We start from the raw sequence: 16880 nt of genomic DNA, 5'->3' as shown, positions 1-16880 counted from the left end.
GCGAGTGACAGCAATTTAAATCGTTCATTGTAAACAATGAAAATAGCTGAGTGGTACCGTTTAAAAGTCGTTGAGTGTAAAAAAAATCCAATTGTTGAGCGCAAGCGTCTGCTTTCAATAGTGGAGATGCAGCCATTTAAATCGTTGAGTTTATCATTTAAATCGTTAAATCGTTAAACGCAAGGACAATCCATCATAACCCACACCCTCCCCCTCACACCCACCTACTACTGCCAACATGAACAAACTACTACTAATACTAATACTAATACTGATACTAATACTGATACTGATACTGAAACTGCTGACATGGACATCGACTCAAAAAGGACTTGAAAACACTGTTGGGTTCCCCTTTTATGAACACCATTTTATATACCAATTCCCAAAACCGCTGGGAACACGTCTTTATATGGCAGTTGTAAGCTAGAAACACGTTAATTTATTTATTTTTGTCGATCGGAAGACGTTATTGGAATACGTCTACATACGTCGATGTGTGTTGGGACGACATAAAGAATTGGTTCAAAGCACGTCAAACATAAGTTAGAAATAAGTTTCGCGTAAAAAAGACATTACCGCGACGTGTTTCGACTTATGAGTAGCTTATAAGTAGCTTTTGTGGACGTGTGTAAGCGTCCGCATATCGTGTGTAAAACTTATCCCCATCGCATGCGGAACGTGTGTCATACGCCGAGTACGTCGTAAAATTTTGAACATGTTTCAAATTTATTGACGTACTCTACTTACTACGACGTATGACAGCGTACTTTAGCGTTCTACTCACGTATACCAAACTTACTCATACCGTATTTGACGTGCCCCAACGTTTTAGACACATTTTTCTTAGGTCGGCATACGCTGGCAAGATCGCCAAGGTGTGACCGCGATGTTGTCACTTCCATTTCTACGGCAGTTATGATTTGAATCGTTGTGCGTCAGCCTTTTAATAGGCTACGTCACGACATCGTCGGCGATGCGTGCAACGCGCTATGCCTAAGTTAGACTATCGTTGGGCATCGGTTGTGTAGGCCGACAACAGGTTCAGCATTCGTTGGTATAAGTTATCTATAACACAACGAAACGTTCTGTGTCCGTTACCAATGCGTTATACATAAGACCAAGTCGCTATGAATACGTCCGAATCTTTAAAAAAAACATCAAAAGTTCAACGTAAGCCAGCGTTTTACATACATTTTAATACGTTGCCATCGCTGGCTAAAACGTCAAGGTGTGACCAGGCCTTAATATATATATACACAATCACATACACACACCCACATACACACACACATATATGAATGCACGCACACACACACACATATACACACACACATACACACACACTCATATACACATGCACCCACATACACACATGCATATAGGCACACACACAAACACACATACATATACATGTGTGTACACACACACACATATATATATATATATATAAAAAAAAATATATATATATATATATATATATATATATATATATATATATATATATATATATATATACACACATGCATGCATATACATGTGTATGCACACACATACACTCGTATATACATGCACTCACATACACACATGCATATACATGCGCATGCACAAACTCATACACACATACATACATACACACCCACACACACATATATATATATATATATATATATATATATATATATATATATATATATATATATATATATATATATATATATATATATACACACACACACAATCACATACACACATATATATGTGTGCATGCACACACACACAAACGTACACACACACATTCATACATAAACACACTCATGTACACACAAACATACGTATACATGCACACACATCATACACACACACACACACACACACACACTCACATTCATATATATGTGCATGCACACACACACTCATTCACAATTACATACATACACACCCATACTCACTCATCTACTGTATGCATGCACATACATATACACGTGCACACACTCAAACATACACACATGAAGGTGGATACTCTTGAGACCTGGAAGGGCTCCGTTCCACCATGTGAAACCCGCATATTGAGATAACAACCAGAAAAAACCACACGCACGCACGCGCACGCACACCCACACACACATGCACGCACACACACGCACACCCACACACACCTATCAAAATGAAATATTTTTCACCAAAGTTTCTGAGAAGCACAACTCAATAAGAGAGCAACACAAAGACAATAATGATAAAGACATGTTTGTCCTACCCCAAACACTTACATATCCTCATCCACCAAGGGTTTGTATTCAAATGTTTTGGCAAACTGCTTGCCAAGTGCAATGACAATAACAACTCCATTGCTGAAATTTTAGGCCTGACACTGTTTTTGATGCCTCTTAATTTCAACATAAACATATCGAAAATGGCCGCACCCATCCTTGTTGGTGCTAACCGCTATCCCGTCTTTGTTAAAATGGCCTAACCCGTCCTTGTTGGTGCTAACCGCTATCCCGTCTTTGTTAAAATGGGCGAACCCATCCTTGTTGGTGCTATCCGCTATCCTGTCTTTGTTAAAATGGCCTAACCCGTCCTTGTTGGTGCTATCCGCTATGCCGTCATTGTTAAAATGGGCTAACCCATCCTTGTTGGTGCTATCCGCTATCCTGTCTTTGTTAAAATGGGCTAACCCGTCCTTGTTGGTGCTAACCGCTATCCTGTCTTTGTTAAAATGGGCTAACCCGTCCTTGTTGGTGCTAACCACTATCCCGTCATTGTTAAAATGGGCTAACCCATCCTTGTTGGTGCTATCCGCTATGCCGTCTTTGTTAAAATGGCCTAACCCGTCCTTGTTGGTCCTAACCGCTATCCCGTCATTGTTAAAATGGGCTAACCCGTCCTTGTTGGTGCTAACCGCTATCCCGTCTTTGTTAAAATGGGCTAACCCGTCCTTGTTGGTGCTAACCGCTATCCCGTCTTTGTTAAAATGGGCTAACCCGTCCTTGTTGGTGCTATCCGCTATCCTGTCTTTGTTAAAATGGCCTAACCCGTCCTTGTTGGTGCTAACCGCTATCCCGTCATTGTTAAAATGGGCTAACCCGTCCTTGTTGGTGCTATCCGCTATCCCGTCATTGTTAAAATGGGCTAACCCGTCCTTGTTGGTGCTATCCGCTATCCTGTCTTTGTTAAAATGGGCTAACCCGTCCTTGTTGGTGCTATCTGCTATCCCGTCATTGTTAAAATGGGCTAACCCGTCCTTGTTGGTGCTATCCGCTATGCCGTCTTTGTTAAAATGGGCTAACCCGTCCTTGTTGGTGCTATCCGCTATCCCGTCATTGTTAAAATGGGCTAACCCGTCCTTGTTGGTGCTATCCGCTATCCTGTCTTTGTTAAAATGGGCTAACCCGTCCTTGTTGGTGCTAACCGCTATCCCGTCTTTGTTAAAATGGGCGAACCCGTCCTTGTTGGTGCTAACCGCTATCCCGTCTTTGTTAAAATGGCCTAACCCGTCCTTGTTGGTGCTAACCGCTATCCCGTCATTGTTAAAATGGGCTAACCCGTCCTTGTTGGTGCTATCCGCTATCCTGTCTTTGTTAAAATGGGCTAACCCGTCCTTGTTGGTGCTATCTGCTATCCCGTCATTGTTAAAATGGGCTAACCCGTCCTTGTTGGTGCTATCCGCTATGCCGTCTTTGTTAAAATGGGCTAACCCGTCCTTGTTGGTGCTATCCGCTATCCCGTCATTGTTAAAATGGGCTAACCCGTCCTTGTTGGTGCTATCCGCGATGCCGTCTTTGTTAAAATGGGCTAACCCATCCTTGTTGGTGCTATCCGCTATCCCGTCATTGTTAAAATGGGCTAACCCGTCCTTGTTGGTGCTATTCGCTATCCTGTCATTGTTAAAATGGGCTAACCCATCCTTGTTGGTGCTATCCGCGATGCCGTCTTTGTTAAAATGGGCTAACCCGTCCTTGTTGGTGCTCACCACTATCCCGTCATTGTTAAAATGGGCTAACCCGTCCTTGTTGGTGCTATCCGCTATCCTGTCTTTGTTAAAATGGGCTAACCCGTCCTTGTTGGTGCTAACCGCTATCCCGTCATTGTTAAAATGGGCTAACCCGTCCTTGTTGGTGCTATCCGCTATCCTGTCTTTGTTAAAATGGGCTAACCCGTCCTTGTTGGTGCTCACCACTATCCCGTCATTGTTAAAATGGGCTAACCCGTCCTTGTTGGTGCTATCCGCTATCCTGTCTTTGTTAAAATGGGCTAACCCGTCCTTGTTGGTGCTATCTGCTATCCCGTCATTGTTAAAATGGGCTAACCCGTCCTTGTTGGTGCTATCCGCTATGCCGTCATTGTTAAAATGGGCTAACCCGTCCTTGTTGGTGTATTCCGCTATGCTGTCTTTGTTAAAATGGGCTAACCCGTCCTTGTTGGTGCTATCCGCTATCCCGTCTTTGTTAAAATGGGCTAACCCGTCCTTGTTCGTGCTAACCACTATCCTGTCATTGTTAAAATGGGCTAACCCGTCCTTGTTGGTGCTATCCGCTATCCTGTCTTTGTTAAAATGGGCTAACCCGTCCTTGTTGGTGCTATCCGCTATCCTGTCATTGTTAAAATGGGCTAACCCATCCTTGTTGGTGCTATCCGCTATCCCGTCATTGTTAAAATGGGCTAACCCATCCTTGTTGGTGCTATCCGCTATCCCGTCATTGTTAAAATGGGCTAACCCGTCCTTGTTGGTGCTATCCGCTATGCCGTCTTTGTTAAAATGGGCTAACCCGTCCTTGTTGGTGCTATCCGCTATCCCGTCATTGTTAAAATGGGCTAACCCGTCCTTGTTGGTGCTATCCGCTATGCCGTCTTTGTTAAAATGGGCTAACCCGTCCTTGTTGGTGCTATCCGCTATCCCGTCATTGTTAAAATGGGCTAACCCATCCTTGTTGGTGCTATCCGCTATCCCGTCATTGTTAAAATGGGCTAACCCGTCCTTGTTGGTGCTATCCGCTATCCCGTCATTGTTAAAATGGGTGAACCTATAAACAAAACGATAAGTACAAGTCGAGTTCAACATCAACCTTGAAATCAATGTTGGTAAATGTGCCATTCCGCGACAGACTGTGGAATAAGTCTATGTTGTGGGTTTACCCACAGAGCATGGTGTCCAGCTGTTTATAGACTTAATTGTGTCTTGCAGATGGTGCCAGCTCAGAATAGCCTCGATGTCAAGCTTCCGTTGCTTGAAAAGATGTTTCACCTCCAATTGCTGCTCTTCCAACCTTAAGCATGGGGAAACACCATTTAATAATGTCAGCAAACTTATAGCAACCTTAAGTTACACTTGGCACAAAATTGGTTTTGGTTCGCTTCATATCTTTGATTCCAAATTGCAAACCATTATCTTTGGGAATATATGGAAGTGTAAATGCATCTACATCTGAGGGATGGAGGGTGATTTCATTTTAGAAACTTTTCAAGTCACTTTTTACCTTCTCGCTCTTTCCCCTGCCTCCACATTAGGTGGTGGAACAATGAAGCACACAGAGGGAACAAGAGCATGCCGGCCATCCGAGTCTTGAATGGACCACTTCCCGTTTTCATGCAGGCCTTCCAACTTGTACATGGAGTTCTTCACAAGTGTCACCTGTATGAAAATGCTGTCAATTAACTGGCAATGCTCTTCATACTATAAATACCATATATGTCAACAAAATGGTGAAATGTTTACATCCTTCCTCCTCCCAAACTGCATACATTCTCCAGACAGCCAAGTCCTTCCTTGACTGCCTTCAGCTCTTCACAGTGTATGAATTGTTAATTTGAATCACCATGAAGCATGGCTCTCCTCTGTGGGCTAGTGTTGCAACATTACACAAATTGCAGCCCTGCAGAATGTGGAGTCCAAAGCCATGAGGATTATTGGTGTAGCTTGGCAAGATAGAGGCAGAGACTCAATATTTGATTCTCTCCTAACACAGGCATGATGTTGGCCTTATGGTACTCAATTTCCTCCTACCTCGTCTCTCCCCCTTTCTCGATGAATGCTTCATGCCTCTCCTGTCCCAACTGGTTGCATATGCTCCTCCAACAATTCGTACCCTATTACTCTTCTCAAGCATACCCTCACTGTTTACTTTATCGACTTTGTCCACCTCTTCGCTTGACTGTGGAAACTGCCTCCCCGACTAGATAAATGTGTACTCAACAACGGTGTCAAGGAATCTTCATGATAGATTCTGGAAATCTACACTAAGTGTCCTCTTGCACTTTCTTTCGAATAACCTTTTGGATACACGTATGTTAAAGAGAGAAAATAAGGAAGAACATTACGTTACAAAAGGATGTTGTAATTAATGTCATTTTCTCTTCCGTTCAGTTATTCACATATGGGTGAAATGTTTTGCAATAAAAATGGAATCATCGATTTTTACACGTCATGCACCCTAAATGAAACAGAGAAAACTCCCTACGTTGCTCTGCTTGTAGTCACAGATGGCGCAGATGGGGATAGACGATTCCAAAACGTAATCTGCACGTCTTGGCTTTAACTGCACGACCTTGTCAGCTTTCTTGGATAACTTTGCCACCCCAGCATGCAGTTCTGACAAGCACTCACTCTTCTTCTGGGAAACAGAGTTAAAGAGAAATAATATTGTTTAAGCAAATGCAGGATCAAGTTCTCATTTCATCACAACCAGTGACAGATAAACTGCTGAAAGCAGCAACAACCAGCCATACTGCAAATAGTGACAGGTAAACAGCTGCAACAAACAACTGCAACTAGTGACATGTAAACAGCTGCAACAAACAACTGCAACCAGTGACATGTAAACAGCTGCAACCAGCGATAGGTAATCATATGCAACCAGCGACAGGTAATCAGATGCAACCAGCGACAGGTAATCAGATGCAACCAGCGACAGGTAATCAGATGCAACCAGCGGCAGGTAAACAGCTGCAACGAGCAACAGGTAGAAAGATGCAACCAGTGACAGGTTAACAGCTGCAATGAACGACAGGTAAACAACTGCAACAAGAGACCTGGTTGTGATTGGTAGGGAGGCGGAAAATGTGTCCACATGGAAGATGGCACTTGTTGGTTCCAGTTACGATCTGGCGTCCTCACCAATCACAATTAAAGGTGTATCGTTAACCAGTGTACTGGTTCAGCCGAAAGGCATCAAAGGTCGTGAAGTGGATTTCTATACATGTACGGATTTAAATTATTTCATGGACTTTATGAAGGTTAATTGTGTTGCACTCCTGCTTTAACTCATGGCGAAGCCTCTGAGCTAATTATACTGCCCACCATGAAATGATGGTGCAACATCAGGCGACACAGGTTGTACTTGTAAAAAGAATGTAGAATATCCTGCTTGCAAAATAAAATTTGGCATCAACATTATTCATGTCTGTTCTCCCATCATTACCTCCACCACCGAAGGAGGACAGAGGTTATGTTTTCACCCCTGTCTGTCTGCCTGTTAGTCTGTCTGTCTGTAAACAGGATATCTCAAAAAGTTGCTGATCGATTCGGACAAAATTTGGTGGAAATATTGGATGTGTGACAAGGACAAAATGATTAGATTTTGGTGAAGATCTGGATCCGGATGCGGATACAAGAATTTCTCAAGTGATTCTTCACCATTGATTGAGAGCTCAGACCAAAAAGGTCATGTAGCATGATATTTAAAAACGTTGTGGATGAGTTAGTTATATGACAAGAACAAGCTGATTCGATTTTGGTTCAGGTATGGATCTAGATCTGGCTTATCAGTGGGAAACAAAATGTAAATTGTTCAGCCTGGAGGAGATATGTGCTCTACTGAGTGCCATACCAGTTTCAAAAGTGAATATTGAGCTTTGCCAGGGTGCACAACTTTTCAAAAGCTGTGTGGGAAGTTGCCGCCAAAAAGGGAGACAGAAGAACGCACGGGCAGACACCACGGTTTGACATACTGCATATATATATATATATATATATATATATATATATATATATATATATATATATATATGTATATATATATATATATATATATATATATATATATATATATATATATATATATATATATATATATATATATATATATATATATATATATATGGATATATGTATTTATATGGATATATGTATTTATATGGATATATGTATTTATATGGATATATGTATTTATATGGATATATGTATTTATATGGATATATATAGACATATATATATATATATATATATATATATATATATATATATATATATATATATATATATATATATATATATATATATATATGCATATCTGTATATGTATTTGTATGTATATATTTGGACATATGGATATATATATACATATATATATATATATATATATATATATATATATATATATATATATATATATATATATATTGTTGCGAATTCGCGCCCACCGGCGTGCGATCGGCCGCTCGACTCGAATGGCGGCCGCCTAGCCCACCGGAACGGACAATTCATTCGTGACTCTCTCGGACCAACGCCGGGAGCTAGTCACGGGTGGGGATTTAACCTCACCACGATCGTGCCAATTGCCCACCTGCGCAGGATAGGGTCGCTTGCCAAATTCGATCTACCTAAGTACCTGCGCGAATGGTCGACCGGGCAATCGCTCCACGCCACAGGCCCACTCCGGACACGAACCGCTTAAGCAGTCCGTTCCGTGCTACAGTGATAACCGAGCGGTGTTATCGTCGGCCTCGACGGTTCCGATTAATTATCGGGCGTATTAAGCCCACTACGAACCCTTTACGTGAAGCAGGATGGAGGGTCAACAAAGAAAAGACGAAGCGAAACGGGAAAACAGTTCACACAATGCACATTTATTACGCGACACACGGAAAGCACACATATACAGCCAAACAGTCAGAATGCACCTATATCAGGAAAACAAAAGAAACAACGACGCAGAGTTACAACCGAATACGCGTACACACGGCAACACTGATACAGTTCTACTTTACAAGACACCGAGCCACACCCACATTTACTCAAAAGCAAAGGAAAGAAGCCACCCTCATAGACAAGGGGGCAGACGGCCAATATGTGTGCGGGACCTGAAGGAGCGGCCAGGTCCGCGAGACCGGGTGGGTCCTACCCGCGTCCTTGTGATGCGTTGGCGGACAAGCCACAGACGTGGCCGCGTGGCTGTGCCTCGACTCCGTGCTCCTTCGCGGGTTTCGTTGGCACGACGCTTGGAGTGGGAACGGGGCCCCCTTTGTTGCACTATCTCAGCGCGGGGGAAAAGGGGGAATTGTTGATGCTCTGATGGAGGGAGAATGGCTGGCTGGCTTTGGTCCCGCGACGAGCGATCTCCCACCGCGACCTCGTCGCCGACCTTCTCGCCTCGGACCCGAGCTCCTTGGCCTCTTCCCCCAACTCTCCTCAGCCGACTGCAGAACCCAACTCGACGCCTTCGCCACCCGACTCCACTCTCTGCCAAAATTCTCTGCCTCTGCCCCAAAACTCTCTGCCAAAACTCTCTGCCTCTGCCCCAAAACTCTGCCACGATTCGCCTTGCGCTCGGCGTTTTATAGGCCGGCAGGAGAAACAATATGCAAATCTCCGGATCAGGATGAGCTCGGGAGCGGAGCGACGCTCGCCCATTTGGACGGAGGAAAAGTGGGCGTGAACCTCCCCTGATCCTAGAATTTGCATATTTCGATTTCACACAGACACGCCTGGAGGCGGGGCCAAGCCGCTCCGCGCTTGCTGATTGGACGGATCAGAAGTGGGCGTGTAGCATTCTTGATCCGAATTCTCCCTCGGAAAGGCCGCTATTTGCACTCGCGGCTCAGTGCGTATCGCTTGAACGAGCCCAAGACAGCCCGACGCTCAGTGTTCACAGGTGGTGTGAGAATAGCCGTAGAAGGAGAGAGGTGAGGGTGGTGGAGGGATTTTGGTGGTGGTTTGATGGTTATGGCGGTTCAAAATAAAGATAGAACAGAAAAACGGCTATCTCAAAGCGTCGCAGCCCGAATGAATCACATAAATTCCCTCTAAACAACGGGTTTGGGGCTAACTACACATGTACTTAGAGTTATCTCACCTACGGGACCTGAATGGTGATTTGCGAATTTCCACAGCCGTAACTATATATATATATATATATATATATATATATATATATATATATATACATATACATATATATATATATATATATATATATATATGGATATCTGTAAATATATATATATATATATATATATATATATATGTATGTATATATATATATATATATATATATATATATATATATATATATATATATATACATATACATAATTTTTTCATCATAAACCTTCCCGGGAGTTCCTTGAATCCACCGTAGTTAAAATTTATTGAAATCCATGAATCCGTTCTCGAGTAATAACACGACAGACAAACAAACATGGCGATATATATATATATATATATATATATATATATATATATATATATATATATATATATATATATATATATATATATATATATATATATATATATATATATATATATATATATATATATCGCTCAGCGAAACAGCACAGCCAACCAATAGATCAAACAAACGCCGAGTAAACTCTACTCCCCAATTTTTTTAACAAACAGGAAAGAGTCCTCAGGCGACATTTCACTTGCGATCTACACAGCTAACCACACGCAGCCATTTTTGCAAACTACTTTCAGTCACTTCTGTGAGCATGCGCACATCTTTTGGTTATCAGAATGTGGCAATCGCACTCATCATTGGATTCCCACTGATTTCTGGTCATTAAAATAAATGTATTTTTAAATCTGGTTTTGTAATTATGCTTATGTACAGCCAACTATACATGCCCCAACATCTGGTAGCAGAGGTGGGATTTGTCTAAAAAGAGTGGAGAATATGCATGCCACAGTTAGCGGTGCATACGCATATACAGAAAGGTGATAGCAATTGTTGTAACAGTTTTTATTAGCTTATCTGGAATTAGAATTCCAGATAAGGTATTGTCATTGTGCACTGTCCATCCATCCGTCCGTCTGTCACATATTTTGACTTCTCCGGCCAAACTGTTGGCTGATCCAGCTGATATTTGGCAGCAACATTCCACTCCTGACTGGTCCTGGGGATTTTAAAGCTCGTTCCGGTCATGCGACTTTAAGTAGATCAAAATGGTGGCCTTAGTAAATTCCTTCAAAATCTTATTCTCCAGACCCAGTAGTCAGAATGCTATCAAATTTAGGTTACAACATTAGGACAGGGTCGTGATGCTAAATTGCGGAGGCCATGCAACCTTGAACACATCCAACGAAGAGAAAAGTGGTGCTTTGTGGCCAAGGCCTTAAACAAGTCCAAGGAAGAGAAAAACGGACCGGTGTGGCATTAAACAATGCAGTAAATGAGAGGGCAATTGCTGTTTTTGTTACAATTCATGTCATGGTTTTGATCTCTACAACAAAAGAAAATCTTCAATAATTTGTAAAAATCAAGGGCAAATACAAAAGAGTAAAAATTATCACACAATGGATCAACAAATGGGTTTAAACACAGATATGCAAGGAATCTTGCAAATGTAGGCTGTGTATTTTGTGTGTACTCTAACCTGAATGGAATCCAGCGCCTTGCTGAGACGGGCCACATCTGAGTCACAGTCACACGAGCACTCCTGAACCAAGGAGTCGTGCAAGCTGGTGAGTTCTTGGTGCAGACTCTGGGAATCTCGGAAAAACTACCGCGTAGTAGTAGAAAGAGAAAGGGAAAGGGAATTAAGATTAGATGAGTGCAGAACAAGCTTGTGGTGGCATATCCGAAGACGCAACAAAAGGAAAGGTTGAGTAATGAACACCTGAAGGTAAAATATGACAGAGAACTGAATTCACAATTTACAAAAATCACAAAGTAGGTGAAAGCAGATAATCACCTCATGATTCTCTCCCATTCCCAGCATTGCCCATCACCTCATGATTCTCTCCCATACACACGACTGCTCTTTTCTGCTCTTGCTGCCCCTCCACTTTCCACCTCTACTTTGCACATCTCATCTACTCGCATGCAATATCTTTGTGTCCTGTTTCCCCTTTGATCGTCTGTCAATCTGTGAAATTGCTGTCTTCTTTCCTTTAGCTCCACCATGAGCATAGATTTATGTTTAATAATGATAGAAACAGCTCAAAAGTGCCGTTTTATCCAGACTTTTATTGCTGACGATCACAAAGTATAAATCTGGGTTTTATACATACATCATATCAGGAACTACAATCATGCTTTTTTTTTAATGCCATTTTCATCCCTAGTATGTTGTTTTTAATCAGGCTGAGGACATGTCAGAACGAAACTGTCCTCTCAAAGGTCGTGGTGCACACACGATTGTACTGACAATGCAGAACGATTAATGGTGTGTGGCTATTTCAGACCTTGTGTAATGTCCTTGTTCTATGATCAACGTCTTCTGGTAAAACCAAAAGGGTCAAGTCAAGTAACGAATGGATAAGACAGAAAACAAAATTCCTTGACATTCTGGTCCAACAACAACAACAACAACAAAAACAAGTGGAAGTGTACTGGACACAGAGCAAGAAGAACGGACAACAGGTGGACAACAACAATTACAAACTGGCAACCCAGAGAAGGCCCTGGCAGAATGAGAGGAAGACCAAAGATCAGATGGAGATATGAAACGGAAACATTTTCTGGAGTCCGATGGTCTCAAATTGCAATTCATATATAGAACAGAATGGAGCGCGTTGAGAAGGGTTTTGTCCTGGATTAGAGTAAACAGAATGGACAAGACAAGTTAAGTCAACCGCAGGTGACCTGTTCAAGTAATGACAAAGATGGCTGTCTACACACCTGAAAATATTCTGCATTTTTCTGAAGGTGCGTCTCAGTGCACGAATCCAGCTGCAGGAGCCACGACCACTGAGTCTGCAGAGCGTCGATGTATCCCTGCAAACAATGAGGGTACACGGCTGCTATGATCATGCAAGGATCACAAATTTGCACAAACATTGCACTAAGGAAATGGCATTTTAAAGACACCACAGACAAATCAACATAGCACAATGGATTTGAACACAGGCTCAAACTATCATGATGCCTTTGCTCAATCTGCCAACTCAAAAAGGTGATAATAAATACGTTATGATGAAACAACTGTAATATAGAAACAGCATTTCCCAATAATGTCTCCAAATCTGCTGTGGAATGGCAGTGAAAGTATTTCCTTCACTCTGCATTACCAATTGCCTGATATTTAACCCCCAGTCCTCCCAACATACTCCAATCTCCTCTCTTCAACCCTGTGATCATCATTTTGCTCCATTGGACAGACATACATTTTAGCGACAACATACTCGTCTCTGTGAAGTCTCATTTAAGTTTCATTCGGTGGACAAGATAAACAATAGGAGCACGTCAACAGCTGTGGGGAACGAGATGCGGTTGATGTTGAGCTCTATCTTTTTTGCTCCAACGAAAGACTTACGCTCAAAACTTCAGCTGCATTCCATTTGCCACCACAGTAAAAGTGCTCTTATCAACTTTTAGTGGATGAAATCCATGTTTAAATTACAGCAAGTGTTTACTCTCAGACTCATGAAGGTCTTTATATTTTAGAGATAAACATGTGTACAGAAGAGCTGACACAGAATATAAAAAGTCAAATAAGGAAGATAAGACAAACACAAGAAGAGAGTTAATAGAACTCGAGAGTAATGACAGCAATTACACTGTCATGCATGGTAAGGTTTTTAGAGATTATTGAAACCATGGCAACAAAAAGAAAAGTCGAAACGAATGCAAAATAGAAAGAAAAACGACAGAGTTCATGAGAAAACATTACCACGCGCTGTCTTGAGAAACAAGGACATGCGGGGTCTGCAGGCGGCAAATTTGATTGGCCGTGATGACGTAAAATGCCGTAATATTTTGTCCAAGTACTGCTAAATGGAAATGGTTTGAAAGTGCCAAAAAGGTGATTTGTGTTCTCCAGTGTTCAAGTGTATAATTCAATTGAAATAAAATGCAGTTTTTTAAATGCAGAAAAAAAGAATCGGAAGTTTACCGCCGTTGATACAGTGTCTTCACACCATCTTATTTAACACGTTACATTAGTTATTCTTGCCTGTTGTTTGTGTCCTTTATGACGTCCTTAAAAACAGGAAGTTTCTTGTTTGGAATGATTTTCAATTTTGTTTGACTGCCAGATATGCAGAGTTCAGAAAAAAAATTTTTATCTCACTCCTCTCTGCACATGTGCGATTGGTAAGAATTCAGAGCCAAAGTACAGCTCAACTACAGGTTTTTTTCCGATTCATGTTCAAAATATATCCATCAATTGAAATTAAGTTGTTTGTTGATCATAAATTGACATTTGTAGAACGACAGACAGACAGAAGTGAACCAATTGCTTAACCTCACTTTTTTATTCGTGTGTGTGGGATAATAATCAGTTTATAAGCAGTTAGCAGAAGCAGAAGAAACAACAGGAGAGAAAAAGCATATGAGAAAGGCAAATACAGCAAAGGAACTCAGTGTGATAGTAAAAAAATTTGCAAATTCGTTTTAAATTTTAAACGATGGTGAAGTCACAGCGATCTTTATAAACTTCAGCTCTTCCTGCCAGAAGAGTGCTGATGAGGTTCAAATAAAGAGGCACAGTTGCAGAGACAATGAAGCAAAAGCTACACATTGATAGCTGGCTTCTCCACATCTGCAGATGAATAAATCCTAAACTATGCAAACTCTGCAGGCATACGAGTATACCTGAAGGGGAAGTGACCAATAGCCAGGTGAGAGCAGTGCTAAGTCCCATGAAGATCTTGAGTGGCGTTTAATCAGTACAAACTCTATGTTTCACAGGCTCTGAGTCTCCCATGACAGTGGAATAGTTGTTAAGGTTAGTGAGGCCCAGGAGATGGCAAAATGATTTCACCAATACATTAGTCATTTGGGGGCTCCAGGCAAAACCAATAGTGGCCCAGTGGGGGCCCAGTGAGCCCGTCATCACACCAAAATACACAACTTGACATCCGTCTGCCCGACGTCGATGTATTCAGTCGTTACTTATGTCATCTCAAGCAATTAAAGTTACCAAGGGGACTAGGGGTCATATGACAAAGGTTGTAGCGAATTAATTTGCTCCACTGGCCTCCACCCCTCCCCGGGAGTTCCGAAGGTGAGGTGACGCAAATTATCTTCGTAAGTAGTGTAAATATTTCGTAAATTATATGAACAATAATAATAGTACAATAATTTTCAGCAATAATAATAATAACGTGATCCCCCCTCTCCTGTTGATAAATTCCAAATTATTTTATGTTATTATAATAACAGTAACCTAATCTCACCCAACAATGCCAGCCGTAAACACAAACCCACGCAAAAAGCAGATCCATGAGGTGTGTTTCATTACCAATCAGCTTGCTATCGCTTGCCTAGCTAGCCGTTCCTTATCAACCGCTTTGTTGGAGTACTTGCTTGAGTGCTTAACCCACTTGGTGAGTCGTAGTTATCTACTTGGTAATAGAACACACCTCAGCAGATGTGCTCAGGCTCAGACCCTTTCCTGGTTCTGTCGCTTGTGTAATAAAAAAGGTAATTTTGGGTGATTTTCAACCCTTTTCACCTTGTGTTGAGCTATTTCCACTTTTAAGAACGGCCGGGGTAGTTTCATTTCATCCTTGGGACAGGTGTTCTGACACGTCATCTATATATTACTAAAACTCTCATGTTGTATGTATGTATGTATGTTCCCGAAATACAGCCAAAATGGTACATGATAGCACAAAATTTTTCAGCCCACCTTACTCACCATTCGCCTGTGGAGTGCAGTATCAAGTTTCGTTAAAAACGGGCAACAAAAAAATGATTAAAAAATCAATTCCTGTTTTAGTCAAGTACTCTTCGGGAGAATTTGATCAATGCAAACAAACTCAGCGGTATAGTTCGCTGGAGCTATCTTTTTTTTTTCTTGAAATTATTTATTTTAAAATCTCAAACATTTAGTATAGACGAAGAACGATTTATTTTTAAGCATAAAATAAACATCACCATTTTGATCTAATACTTCCGTGTTCATTAATAAATAAAATTGTGTTTTGAAGATCACGCACAATAATTTCTTCGACTTTCTTTTCTCCTTTTTGTTTTTCACATTGACGCACAATATCAAGTTTCGTTCAAATCGGGCAACGAAAAAAATGATTAAAAAATCAATTCCCGATTCAGTGAAGTACTCTTCGGGAGTATTTGATCAATGCAAACAACCTCAGCGGTATAGTTCGCTGGAGCTTTTCTTTTTGTTATTCATTTTTTTTTCTATTTTCTATTATTGAAAAAAAACCTATTCTTTTTTTTTTTAAATGATTTTTTTTTATCAACCGCTGTCACAATGGGAACCCAATGGGTTCACGGGTCATCTGGTTAATTTTTAAAACCGCAACATTCCACCATGTGCATGGGTTAATCCATTTAGGCCTAAGTCACATTTGCTCTACGGTGAGGACACGGCGGCCGTACGCCCTCTGAATTGACAGAAACGTGTGGCGGCCGCAGAGTTTCTGCGGTGGCCTCAGGGTGGCCCTACGCCGTTTTGCTATCTTTTACAGGCCGTAGGGGTTGCTGTGGAATTATAACGCGGTGTTATAACTTTTTTTCATTTCTACGTTCGCCGTAGCAATTCAACAAGCCAAAAAAAAAACTGGAAAAAAAAAAAATGAACCCATTCGTTACCATCGGTCTGGCTGCACGTTCGCCTTAGGGCCCCCCAGTGGTCGCCTTGCAGGCACCTTAAGGCTACCTTGCGTCTGCCTTGAAAATTCTATGGCCACCGCAGAGCCCCCTTAAGGTCAACCTGCGGCATCAAATCAAAGACCGTACGGCAACCCC

General features: G+C 41.5%; 1 protein-coding gene across 7 annotated transcripts in view; it reads right to left on the bottom strand.

Annotated features, from left to right (window-relative positions):
* LOC147013219 (desmoplakin-A-like) overlaps nt 1–16880 on the bottom strand; it is a 156557-nt gene that overhangs the window by 99632 nt on the left and 40045 nt on the right. For 6 of the 7 annotated variants that reach the window (XM_085854861.1, XM_085854863.1, XM_085854862.1 and 3 more), the window contains exons 10-14: nt 12843–12938; nt 11596–11721; nt 6459–6611; nt 5478–5632; nt 5141–5267 (exon numbers count right to left, since the gene is read on the bottom strand). In XM_085854861.1, the coding sequence (XP_085710987.1) occupies nt 5141–5267; nt 5478–5632; nt 6459–6611; nt 11596–11721; nt 12843–12938 (657 nt within the window). The remainder of the gene's footprint in view (nt 1–5140; nt 5268–5477; nt 5633–6458; nt 6612–11595; nt 11722–12842; nt 12939–16880) is intronic. The other variant, XM_085854860.1, reaches the window with a different exon arrangement.

This window comes from Eptatretus burgeri, chromosome 14 (genome assembly GCF_056783735.1).
Source record: "Eptatretus burgeri isolate ZD-2024b chromosome 14, Ebu_testis_v1, whole genome shotgun sequence".
Taxonomy (NCBI): domain Eukaryota; kingdom Metazoa; phylum Chordata; class Myxini; order Myxiniformes; family Myxinidae; genus Eptatretus; species Eptatretus burgeri.
This window is presented reverse-complemented; position numbering and strand designations above follow the sequence as displayed.